This window comes from Acipenser ruthenus, chromosome 15 (genome assembly GCF_902713425.1).
Source record: "Acipenser ruthenus chromosome 15, fAciRut3.2 maternal haplotype, whole genome shotgun sequence".
Taxonomy (NCBI): Eukaryota; Metazoa; Chordata; class Actinopteri; order Acipenseriformes; family Acipenseridae; genus Acipenser; species Acipenser ruthenus.
Genome location: NC_081203.1, coordinates 10,541,355 through 10,554,371, shown reverse-complemented (window position 1 = coordinate 10,554,371; position 13,017 = coordinate 10,541,355). Strand labels below are relative to the sequence as shown.

Sequence of the window (13,017 nt, the reverse complement as noted above, 5' to 3'; positions counted from 1 at the left end):
ATGACCTTTTAGATTTCTAACTGTACAGACATGAGTATGAAGGTTATGTTATAAAAGCCAATTACTTTCTTGTACGACTACAACGTGTGGTTACTTCTGCATTTCCAGCAATACATAATTGAGAAGTGGTTCTCTGCATTGGCACGTGGTTTTAGAAGCTGTTTTAACCAGAGTTCTGCCTGTGACGATGGCTGAAGTAATAATGTACGCAAGCATGTATACTGGTGAACTGGCATCGGGTGATAGATGGACAAATCTTTCAACCCATAATAGCCATCCTTAAGTCGCTGGTAACAATATATTCTCACTGCTTGTAATTATTGACTTAGCTTTCTTTTTGTTTATTGGTTTAAAGCCTGAAACCTGATCACCAGAAAGCAATATTCTCATGTCTTCAAGAGCCGTGTGGGTTTGTAGCCAGATGATCACAGGTGGGCTAACCCAGACCAATATCCTCCCCTCATCCCTAACGTTTATGTCTCAGATTAATCAGCTGCTAGGTTCCGGGCAAGTGTTTATGGTCTGCTCTCATTCAGAACTTTTTAAGAATTTCAGTAATATACTGTGGCAAAGTGCCCACCCCTTGGTATTTCTGTATGTTTTTCATTATTATTATTATTATATTGTTATATTGTTTAAATGTATGCAGGCGGATGAAAACCGTTTGCTGTTTTATATTGTGTTGACTCAGCAGGGAGAGGGTTAACTCCGTCTCGCTGTCTTCATGTGTGGAATGCAGGTGGTCAGGAGATAAATGATCACCAATTGTCTCATTAACTCCTGACTACCTGCTATACAAGATCTCGCTCTCAGAGTGTGGACGGAGAGTGTCAGAGGAGAGACGTAAGTCTGTTGAAAATAAAAAGAAACGATTGCTACTTACTGTGAACCATCCTGAAGGTACTCGTATCTGTGATTTGTTTGTCTGTTTATTTACTTTGGCCAACGTGCTGTGTTTGTTTGTTCAGTCAGTGTTTTTCTGTTTTGTTCAACCTTTTTATTTGCAATAAACCTGCGCAAACAAGCGCATTTACCATTTCACCCATCCTGTCTGTGTTGCCAGACTGCCACACATACGTATCCCCTGCCACAGTTGCAGGTTATGGATTGGTCCACTGAAAAAGGCTCTGGGAAAAATCAAAATGTCCAGGAGTGACTACACCACAAACTAAACACTTTGCACAAGTGTACAGGATGCTCCAGGAATAGCGTTTAACTATGTCCTGAGCCTAACCTTAGGACTTGTTAAAAACTACCTTTCCCCTTCTCTAAATTTAAGGCCAATAAAATCTGAATATGTCTTCAGCTCCAAGCCAATAGTGAACCTTGCTCTACGTTGTGGAAGTTCAGAACTCTACCCCCGGGCTACTCTTAAAAAGCTGATCAGTACAGTGTGAGCCGACCCCGTAGTGATGTTCAGTTTATGTATAGATACTATAGATAATCAATAACCACCATGACCTACATTCACTACATGGGAATGTGATACATGCACTGTAAATACACGGATGGACAGGCTGGGAGAGAGGGAAGAATTACACTTCTTTTAGAAACCACGCTCACTAGCAGAAGAATACAAAACTTAAAAAGCACCCCAAACAAAAATAAAACTGAAAGATGCCCACTCCGTAGTACCCCTGAGATAAAATCACAGCTATACTCTATACAGGTATACCAGGTATGGATTGTAGACTGGTGTGGCTGCCAAATCTCTGGGCCTTCACTCTTGTGTATAGAAATGAAATAAAAATACTCACATTTTCTGGTATACTGGGGAGTTCTCTTATATCAGGCACAGTAAAGTAGGAATGCTGAAAAACACAGAGAACCAATTTTAAATGTCAAATTACTACAAGCATTAAGGACAGTGAAGGAATATCTCACACTTTTAGCATCTAAATTTGGGATTTTCACATAATCGACTGTCTCTGCAGTACTGTACAGCCTTCAAATAACACATTTTGACTTACTGCAGTTTTACACTAAAAACAGAAATAGTGATTTGCTTAAGTTTGTTGATCCTGTTTTTCCCCTCAGAGTCCAATTTGTAAAGTGTTACCTGTCAATTCAATTGTTAATGGAAGATGAGACAGCAATTACAGTTGTCAATGGAGTTGAATTAGGAAAGTGTTAACTCAGAGATGTGAATATGTGTTCAAATAATTCACTTATCGTTGTTTATCCCAAACAGAAACAGGAGAAATCACTATGACTATGTCAGTGTGATGTACTGGTGTGTAGCAACTAAAACAGTGGTGCCTTGGAGCCCCTGCTAGTCTAACTTGCTATCACTGTAAGCTTGTTCAAAATGGAAATCAAACAACAGATATTCATTTAACTGTAATGCTAATATATAAAATATCATATTTTAAGCATTCACATACAGTGCCTTGCATAAGTATTCACCCCCCTTGGACTTTTCCACATTTTGTAGTGTTACAACCTGGAATTAAAATGGATTTAATTGTGATTTTTACCATTTGATTTACACACCATACTTAACACTTTGAAGGTGCAAAATATTTTTTTATTGTGACACAAAAGTTAATTAAACAAAAAAAAGACATTTGTTGATTGCATAAGTATTCACCCCCCTGAGTCAATACTTGGTAGAAGCACCTTTGGCAGCAATTACAGCTGTGAGTCTTTTTGGGTAAGTCTCTATCAGCTTTGCACATCTGGATCCTGCAATTTTTGCCCATTCTTCTTGGCAAAATTGCTCAAGCTCTGTCAAGTTGGATGGGGACCGTTGGTGAACAGCAATTTTCAAGTCTTACCACAGATTCTCAATCGGATTGAGGTCTGGGCTTTGACTGGGCCATTCTAAGACATTCAGAGTCTTGTTTTTAAACCACTCCAGTGTAGCTTTGGCTGTGTGTTTAGGGTCATTGTCCTGCTGGAAGGTGAACCTTCGCCTCAGTCCCAGGTCTCTTTCAGAGTGAAACAGATTTTCCTCTAGAATTTCCCTGTATTTGGCTCCATCCATCTTGCCCTCAATCCTGGCCAGTTTCCCAGTCCCTGCCGATGAAAGGCATCCCCATAACATGATGCTGCCACCACCATGCTTCACCATGGGGATGGTGTTCTCAGGGTGATGAGCAGTGTTGGCTTTGCGCCACACATAGCGTTTTGCCCTAAGGCCAAAAAGTTCAGTTTTGGTCTCATCAAACCAGAGAACCTTTTCTCCCACATGCCTTTTGGCAAAATCCAAACAGGATTTGATATGGGTTTTTTCAGCAATGGCTTTCTTCTCACCACTTTTCCATACAGCCCAGCTTTGTGGAGAGTCCGGGTTATAGTTGTCCCATGGACGGTTTCTCCCATCTGCAGCTCCTTCAGAGTTACCATTGGCCTCTTGGTTGCTTCTCTGACTAATGCCCTCCTTACCTGGTCACTGAGTTTTGGTGGATGGCCTCTAGGCAGAGCTCGATTGTGCCATATTCTTTCCATTTTTTTAATAATGGATTTAACGGTGCTCCGGGGGAAGTTCAAAGTTTGGGATATTTTTTTATAACCCAACCCTGATTGGTACTTCTCCAGAACTTTATCCCGGACTTGTTTTGATAGCTCCTTGGTCTTCACGATGCTGTTTGTTTAGATATGCTCTCTAACAAACTCTGGGGCCTTCCAGAAACAGGTGTATTTAATCTGAGATCATGTGACACTTTAATTGCACACAGGTGGACTCCATTCAACTAATTATGTGACTTCTGAAGGCAATTGGTTGCACCAGAGCTTATTTAGGGGTGTCACAGCAAAGGGGATGAATCTCTTATGCAAGACTTTTCAGTTTTTTATTTGTAAATAATTTTGAAAAATATGTAGATTTTTTTCCCCACTTTGACATTATGGACTATTTTGTGTAGACCAGTGACAAAAAATCCTAATTAAATCCATTTCCAGGTTGTAACACTACAAAATGTGGAAAAGTCCAAGGGGGGTGAATACTTATGCAAGGCACTGTATACTGGGGCTGATTTTCAAAGCTTTTTAGTCAAAAGTGTACATTACTCCATTTTTTTCAAAGTTACAAAATGAGAAATAAACAACCTAACTTAAATACCTGCCATGTTTATTTCTTGTTTTGTTACTTTAACAGGTGGTAGTGTTCTTTTGAAAAAAAAGTAATTCAGCCCCCTTGACCTATATTACTTAAAAAAAAGAAAACACCTCAATAACCTTATATTTCACAATAATATTAATATCCAGTATTAGATACCAGTCCAGTTTCACAGGCTTTGTTAAATAGAATGCTCTTTGTATTTCTCCGGTTCTCCTCAACTGGCCAATAGGATGGTTAAACTGCTCAATCTAAACGGCCCCAAGGCTGCTGCACAGCTCTCAGTGAAACAAAGCCATCCCTAAGCAATTCTTTGACATCATTTCCTGCTTCACTGCCCATGAAATGTTTGAAGCAAGGGCAGACCGCCAGCATTCCTTTAAACCATTGGTATGAAACAGCTGAAATATCCCATTGGGCCTGCAGGAGCCTGAAAGACAGCTTGCCCTTTGGGGTCAGACAGACATGCTGCTCCTACTGAAGTTCTGCTAAGTAGCAATGGGTCATCTCCAGCATTAGCTAGTGACCTCCAAGGCAAAACAACTGCTACCTGTCCACTGCCATTAGGGAAAGGCCTGCTGAGCACCAGATCCTTGCAGTCAGCAGTTTGCAGAAAATAAAAAGGAAAAACAAAGTGAAGGTGTTTGGCTCCACTTCAATGGTTTGGGAAAGGGTCGCCCAACTATACACAAGTATGCAAGATTTACTTGCACTGTGTAACAGGTCATTTTGCTCCAGTGTTGAACGATAATGACATTTTTATCTATTAATCGGCTAAATATCTTAAATCATTTCTTCTCTTCAATTAATAGCTTCCTCCTTGGTTGGTAGTTCTTTCTCTTTTTGGTTTTCTAAAATAAAGCCACATCACTCTCCTATAATAGAGGAGGGACTGAATTCCATTTATTTTCCAATGCCCAGTTAAACATGTTCCACTTCCCCACCCCTCCCCTAGCTACCCCTGGTGTAGCTACTGAACTCCAAAATGTGCAACTTTGAAAGGAAACATGTTCCATGCCTTACTGTACTTTCAGGAAAGCTGTCTCACTTCCTAGGCCATTTCACTGCAGTGTCAAAGCAGTGTCATCTCAAAGCATGTTACTGGCTGAAAGCATGTCAGCCAGTGCACGAATGAAACTGTTGAAGGGCTGAGGACACCCTCCAGTTGAAGTGCAACACTATCTGAAATACTTTTTTTTTTTTTTTTTTTTTTTTTTTAACTTCATGAAGAACAAGATGTATTCAAATAAAAAAAATAACAGTTCAAATTGTTACATTTGAGATATATACTGTATAACAAATGGAAGTACATCACAGGGAAGATTTAGGAAATTAGTTTGTTAGCTACAACCACTACAAGAAAATGTTTATCTTGAAAATCTATGTAAAAAATGTCACTTCTATGGGGAAGCAGATATTAATTTGAAATAAACAGCCAACTTTTATTGGACCAGATATTAGCAAGTATATACGTGTGTAATAAATAATTAATTGAACATTGAATGCATCTACTTTGCACATATGGCAACATGACAAATTCAATACCCTAATCCTGTGACATAGCGAGTAATTTGCATTGATCGCAAATAAGTCACATCCCCGGCGCTTCTTCTTGATGCTTGTTTTAAAAAAATGTACAAAAATTTATTGTTTAAGACAGGTCGATATCTGCCAGTAATTGGTGGGTCACTGGCTCTGCAGCACTGTGAGGAGATCCTTCATATTCTTGGCTCTGTGGTCACGCTGCAGCAGTGACTCCCTCCACACAGTGCTCAAACTGGTCGGTCAACCATAATCCCAGTCTGGTTTATAATCCTTCATATTCATGAGCAGTGACTCCCTCCACACCGTGCTCAAACTGGTCTTTCAACCATCCTAGCATTCAGTCCTGGGCTTGTCCAGTAGAGACTGACAATTGTGCCAAACTGTGTAGTGGGTTTGTGATGTGAACTAATACCTATTATGGGCAAGGTTGAGACCACCAAACCAATTCATCTAGTGACTTGAGCCTGATTAGAAGTCAGGCCTCTAGTTAAAGGGTCGGAGAAGCAATGGCTTCTGGGAGTGAGCTTCCTTGTAAAATGAAAGAAATGGGTCGGACTCCTCTCAGTAACTCAGCACAGCTGTTCATATGATTCATGCAGACAACAATGCACTGGTTGGTTTATCATTAACCTCACCATTCAGCTTTTGTTTTCTCAGACACTGCTACAGTATTGGCACGGATATAATAAATAAATAAATAAATAAATAAATAAATAAATAAATAAAAATAATAATAATAATAATAATAATAATAATAATAATAATAATAATAATAATAATAACAACAACAATATAAGTGTACGCACCTAGATATTTTTCTGTATATTTGTTTTTTTATTTTATTTTATTTTTTTTTTTTTAACAGGCAGCCGCATGCTTTTTTTCCCCCCCCAATTTACCAAAAATAATCCATATTAAGTTAGTGCTGGTTAGTTCTGGTTTATTGTCTTCTGCTTCAGCAGCATGCACCTATATTCGCTCCTCATAAGCGATTTTGGGATTAGAGTTCAAATAAAGCCTCTTTTACTTATATTTTGGACCATCTACACACTTTTGGATGTCCCTAAACTGATGATCAGTACTTGTGCAATTAGCATGTTGTTTGTTTTAGATGTTTGGCTGTTTTTTTGGCATTTCAGTTTGTTTTTTCCTGAAGAAAATAATCACAAAACACTTAACAAAATCAATGCCCAGCAGTGGCAGCGAAGAGGAACAGGCTTGATGGATCGAGCAGTCTGTGAGCAGTGTCAGTGAAGAGAAACGGGCTTGATGGATCGAGCAGTCTGTGAGCAGTGTCAGTGAAGAGGAACGGGCTTGATGGATCGACCAGTCTGTGAGCAGTGCCAGCGAAGAGGAACGGGCTTGATGGATCGACCAGTCTGTGAGCAGTGTCAGTGAAGAGGAACGGGCTTGATGGATCAAGCAGTCTGTGAGCAGTGCCAGTGAAGAGGAACAGGCTTGATGGATCGACCAGCCTGTGAGCAGTGCCAGCGAAGAGGAACGGGCTTGATGGTTCGAGCAGTCTGTGAGCAGTGCCAGTGAAGAGGAACTGGCTTGATGGATCAACCAGCGTGTGAGCAGTGCCAGTGAAGAGGAATGGGCTTGATGGATCGAGCAGTCTGTGAGCAGTGCCAGTGAAGAGGAACAGGCTTGATGGATCGACCAGCCTGTGAGCAGTGCCAGCGAAGAGGAACGGGCTTGATGGATCAAGCAGCGTGTGAGCAGTGCCAGTGAAGAGGAACAGACTTGATGGATCGACCAGTCTGTGAGCAGTGTCAGTGAAGACGAACGGGCTTGATGGATCGACCAGCCTGTGAGCAGTGCCAGTGAAGAGGAATGGGCTTGATGGATCGAGCAGTCTGTGAGAGGTGCCAGTGAAGAGGAACGGGCTTGATGGATCGAGCAGTCTGTGAGCAGTGTCAGTGAAGAGGAACAGGCTTGATGGATCGACCAGCCTGTGAGCAGTGCCAGTGAAGAGGAATGGGCTTGATGGATCGAGCAGTCTGTGAGAGGTGCCAGTGAAGAGGAACGGGCTTGATGGATCGACCAGCCTGTGAGCAGTGCCAGTGAAGAGGAATGGGCTTGATGGATCGAGCAGTCTGTGAGCAGTGTCAGTGAAGAGGAACGGGCTTGATGGATCGACCAGCCTGTGAGCAGTGCCAGTGAAGAGGAATGGGCTTGATGGATCGAGCAGTCTGTGAGAGGTGCCAGTGAAGAGGAACGGGCTTGATGGATCGACCAGCCTGTGAGCAGTGCCAGTGAAGAGGAATGGGCTTGATGGATCGAGCAGTCTGTGAGCAGTGCCAGTGAAGAGGAACAGGCTTGATGGATCGACCAGCCTGTGAGCAGTGCCAGTGAAGAGGAATGGGCTTGATGGATTGAGCAGTCTGTGAGAGGTGCCAGTGAAGAGGAACTGGCTTGAAGGATCAAGCAGTCTGTGAGCAGTGTCAGTGAAGAGGAACGGGCTTGATGGATCGACCAGCCTGTGAGCAGTGCCAGTGAAGAGGAATGGGCTTGATGGATCGAGCAGTCTGTGAGCAGAGTCAGTGAAGAGGAATGGGCTTGATGGATCGAGCAGTCTGTGAGAGGTGCCAGTGAAGAGGAACGGGCTTGATGGATCGACCAGCCTGTGAGCAGTGCCAGTGAAGAGGAATGGGCTTGATGGATCAAGCAGCGTGTGAGCAGTGCCAGTGAAGAGGAACAGACTTGATGGATTGACCAGTCTGTGAGCAGTGCCAGTGAAGAGGAATGGGCTTGATGGATTGAGCAGTCTGTGAGAGGTGCCAGTGAAGAGGAACTGGCTTGAAGGATCAAGCAGTCTGTGAGCAGTGTCAGTGAAGAGGAACGGGCTTGATGGATCGACCAGCCTGTGAGCAGTGCCAGTGAAGAGGAATGGGCTTGATGGATCGAGCAGTCTGTGAGCAGAGTCAGTGAAGAGGAATGGGCTTGATGGATCGAGCAGTCTGTGAGAGGTGCCAGTGAAGAGGAATGGGCTTGATGGATCGAGCAGTCTGTGAGAGGTGCCAGTGAAGAGGAACGGGCTTGATGGATCGAGCAGTCTGTGAGCAGTGTCAGTGAAGAGGAACGGGCTTGATGGATCGACCAGCGTGTGAGCAGTGCCAGTGAAGAGGAATGGGCTTGATGGATCGACCAGCGTGTGAGCAGTGCCAGCGAAGAGGAACTGGCTTGATGGATCGACCAGCCTGTGAACAGTGCCAGTGAAGAGGAACAGACTTGATGGATCGACCAGCCTGTGGCCCCCCCAAGCCCAGGCAGCTGAGGCAGGGGAAGAGGTGAACTGAACTGAGCAATGTGAAAATGATGGTCGTAGGCAGGCGCACACTTAAAACATAGCCATTATATTGCATTTAAAGGGAAGGATTGCAGTAAGTAAAGAGGCTTTAAGACACAGCAGGACTCACCACGCTGAGGTGTACAGGCACGCCTGGGTCGGGGATCGGGAGGGTATGGAGTGTGTCCAGCAGCTCCTTCCACTGGCTGTCCTGAAACAGCAGCACACAACACAAATAATCACTGTGGAGAAAACACCACAACACACCCACCTGCCTACCAGCATGCCCCTCCAACTGACTTCATCCTCTCAATCAAACGTTCCCCAGACACAAGGACCCCACACCAAGAAAACTCGTTTTAGGATTACCTAGTAGTTTTACACTGTATTGTTGTAGTCGATTGGTGTTGTAATCAAAGTTGGGGTCAATTCCTGTTTTTGAATTCCAATTCCATTTCCTTTTTAAAATCAATTCCCATTCCCTTTTAATCAATTCCATCACGCCATTGATCACAATTGCAATTAGCAGTATCCTGTTAAATGAGCTTCTCACAGTGGCAACCCATTACTTAAACTGAAGTCACTGTTTGTAAATTAAACTGGTTTCAAATGAAAGCAGCTGAACCATCACAATAGTTATTATGTCTCCTCTGATGGAATTGGAATTGGGAATTGATTTTAAAAAGGAATTGGACATGGAATTGAAAAACAGGAATTTATCCCAAGCCTACGTGTAATACTGACTTATTTACAAAAGTTGTACCATCTAACACAGAATCAATGTACTGGCTTTAATCTTGCCATTCTAGCAGAGATATAAATAGAACAGAAAGACTCAATCTGTTTTAATAGCCAATGCCAATGTGTGTCAGAGTTGGTTTGTAAAATGGTGTTAATTGTACCCAATGAAGGAGGGGAGCTAGCACAAATATCACTGTCAGTCACATAAAGATAACTCTAACAATTTATAATTAGGGAGCTTATGTCATTTAATAAATTGAACCGAGAAGGGGACCCAGAATTGAGCCTCAAGGGTCCCTTAAGCTTCAATTAAACTAGCTGACTTGACAATGAATATTCACTGCTGGCCACAGTACGTCATCTTTCTCTGCATTTATGTGTATTACTATGAGCTAGAAATGTATTCTATTATACAGATAAGAACTGAGTAGGAGGACATATTGAAACATGACATAGTTTCTTTAAACAAAAGGCTTCACTAACATCTTGAAAACAATATGTCGCACCATTAGTTTATTAACTGTTAACTGCTTACTAACTTGTAAATTAATGCATGCCATTGTTTGATAATGGCATTATCATAATATATCATATTTCTGTTGTTTTTAAAGAGAGAGTAGCTTACTGTTCCCTCACTTTTGTGCTGTTTGCAGTCATTCTGAGTGATACTTATTGCAATGAATACTGTGCTTTTAAATTTCTGAAAAAAAGTTTGTGTTCAGGTGCTTTTCCTAAGAGCTCAGTCAGCCAGTGGCAGATCACAAGATGTTACATATATCTATGGCAGGCAACTAGAACCAAAGAGCACCTCCTGAACTCACATTACAGATTACTCAGATTTCTGAACACAGACACACAATGACTGTCAGCTCCTGAACTCACATTACAGATTACTCAGATTTCTGAACACAGACACACAATGACTGTCAGCTCCTGAAATCACATTACAGATTACTCAGATTTCTGAACACAGACACACAATGACTGTCAGAATGATTGCAAAGATCATAAAAATGTAAAGGGACCCTAAAATTGAAGGTGCGTGCTCTTCAAACAAATTGAAACCCATTTCATTTGGAACTTACAACGTACCGGTATCTATAAAGGAATTAAAGTGGATATTTAGCTTTACAGGGTGTTTTTTTTTTTTTTTTTTTAACATGTTTTTTTGTTTTTTTTTGTAACGGCACATAAATGGTTCTGGTTTTTTATAGCCAGATCCTTTACTCTAGGGGTCAAGCTCTCTTCCAATATCTATTGCAGTATTTATGTACAACTGACACGTGTGCTTAGTTTCATTCACAAGCAAAGTGTAAAGTTGCTCCTGAATTTAGAGCCACATGTAAGTGATTTACTAGGTGCTGCTCTCAAATAGGCTAGGCAAAATTTATGACAGAAAAGATACAAATACATATAGGCCTTGAGTTTCAATAGAAAACAGCTGTATCGACTGACCTGTCCCTTGGCTGTGTAATCAGCAAGGATATTAAGGAGCTTGTAGAAAACTTCAAACCATGGAAGATAGCTGGAAAGAGAACAATACAGATACATTGATTACTCATTTGTAGTGACTGCTTGTATCAAAATTAGGGAATATCAAAACTGTTTATCAGTAAAACAAAAACACACATGGGAAATCTTTGCATGTCTTTGCTTCCTGAGCTTTAGATTGCCCAATTATTCAACCCCTGCTTTCTACCTAATGTTCCTTCACTGCAGCACTTCCTTACATCAGCTCAGGAGGAGTGAAAGTCAGTGAGCATCCTCTGATCCCACCACCAAGCCAATCACCTCTTTACAACCAGGATCTACCGACCCCTGGAGGACAAGGACCAGTCCTGCAGGTGTACACCTGAGCTCACTGGCCGTCTGGCCAGTAGGGGCTGCTGTAGCGCGGTGATGCAGCTCAGTCCCTGCCAATTTTCTGACGGAGCACCAGAGCCAATGCAACACTTCTTGCGGAATCTCCAGCTAAGATTCTGAACACAAACCAGCACTCCCTTGACTGCATGACTCCTGTAAACAACGCGGTAGTGCCTTTACCAGGTGAATGCCTTTTAGGGAAATGTAAAGGAAACCAAACTACCAACAAGACCTGGCTTCTTTCTAAAAGTAGAGAAGGTGCTATGAAAGAATGTAGACAACATGTGTTGCCTTTATTTCAAATTGAGCATGAGTACAGGACAGTCTTAGTTAGTTGGGCTTCTAAAGTACAGTGATAATCCTTAATTCTGTTTCCATCTCTTCAGATAACAGCAGGGAGGGAATTCCATTTCAGTGATGGTTACAGTGATCTGTAAACAGCAGTTTAGAACAGATTAGAGAAGAGCGCAGCTTCACACTTTGTATTGATGGAAGACAGAAATCCAATCTGTTAAGAGAACACATTTATGCTTAATCCTATCAGTGGAAATGATGGTTTAAACAGAATTAAACAAGCTGCTTTCCCATGTGGATATAAGAACATGTTAGGCTTCATTCTTGAGATGGCTTTGAACATCTTTTATTTTAGGACTGTGTGTGTGCTGCAGCGACTGACAGTCCCAGATTGTCAACAGATGAGAAAGTATACATGTATTGCAGTGTGACCAGTATGGATACACAAAATAATCCATCTCATCTGTAACCCTAAACAAATTTAAGTCATATGAATTTAATGCTGGGGTTTTAAACTTTACAGATATTTAACAAGATTTGGTCATGGCTCCTTTTTTTGTTTAAATGTGAGAAAATAGCTTTTTTTGGTAATGGATAGCTAATATATAGTTACCTATTCTGTTAGGAAATATATCATTAAAATGGAGTTACATTTGTTTAAATTGTATTTTTAAAAGGAGTTAGTAATGTTTAGCAAATAAGACCAGTTTTTCAATTATTATTTTCTATTTGAATTACTATACAGTGTGTCCCATAAGTCCCATATATATCATACAGGCACCATAGGGATAATTGGTAATATTGATGTTCTCTCAATTTCTTTCAGGTGTGAAATGTCTTTAAACAAAGAGGGACCAATTAAGATCTTTCAGATGTGTGGTGCAGATAAAGATATACCATTGTGTAAAAAAGAATGACCTCTCTAAACCTGTATACCTCAACATTAGGTGTCATTACCTCTTTCCTTCTTGATGCAGTGTACTACACTGTAATGGCCATTATGTCTTCTCTCGAAGTTCCTCTACTAACTTACCCTCCTTCTCCACCTTCTCTCCCCTCTCAGACTCTGACCTCTCCTCCCTGCTCCAGGGTCACAAACCCACCACGTGTGCCCTGGACCCCCTCCCCACTCACCTCTTTCAAGCTGCTGCTCCTGCTCTACTTCCCTTCATGTCCTCCCTTCTCAACACCTCTCTCCTTTCTGGTCTCTTTCCCTCTGCCT

The 13,017-nt window shown here is 41.6% G+C and overlaps 1 protein-coding gene across 4 annotated transcripts in view; it reads right to left on the bottom strand.

The window, feature by feature from the left end:
* Positions 1 to 13,017, bottom strand: part of LOC117422328 (DENN domain-containing protein 1A-like) — a 366,743-nt gene that overhangs the window by 202,456 nt on the left and 151,270 nt on the right. For all 4 annotated transcript variants that reach the window (XM_058987167.1, XM_058987163.1, XM_058987165.1 and 1 more), the window contains exons 6-8: positions 11,094 to 11,163; positions 9,028 to 9,108; positions 1,758 to 1,811 (exon numbers count right to left, since the gene is read on the bottom strand). In XM_058987167.1, coding sequence (XP_058843150.1) covers positions 1,758 to 1,811; positions 9,028 to 9,108; positions 11,094 to 11,163 — 205 coding nt within the window. The remainder of the gene's footprint in view (positions 1 to 1,757; positions 1,812 to 9,027; positions 9,109 to 11,093; positions 11,164 to 13,017) is intronic.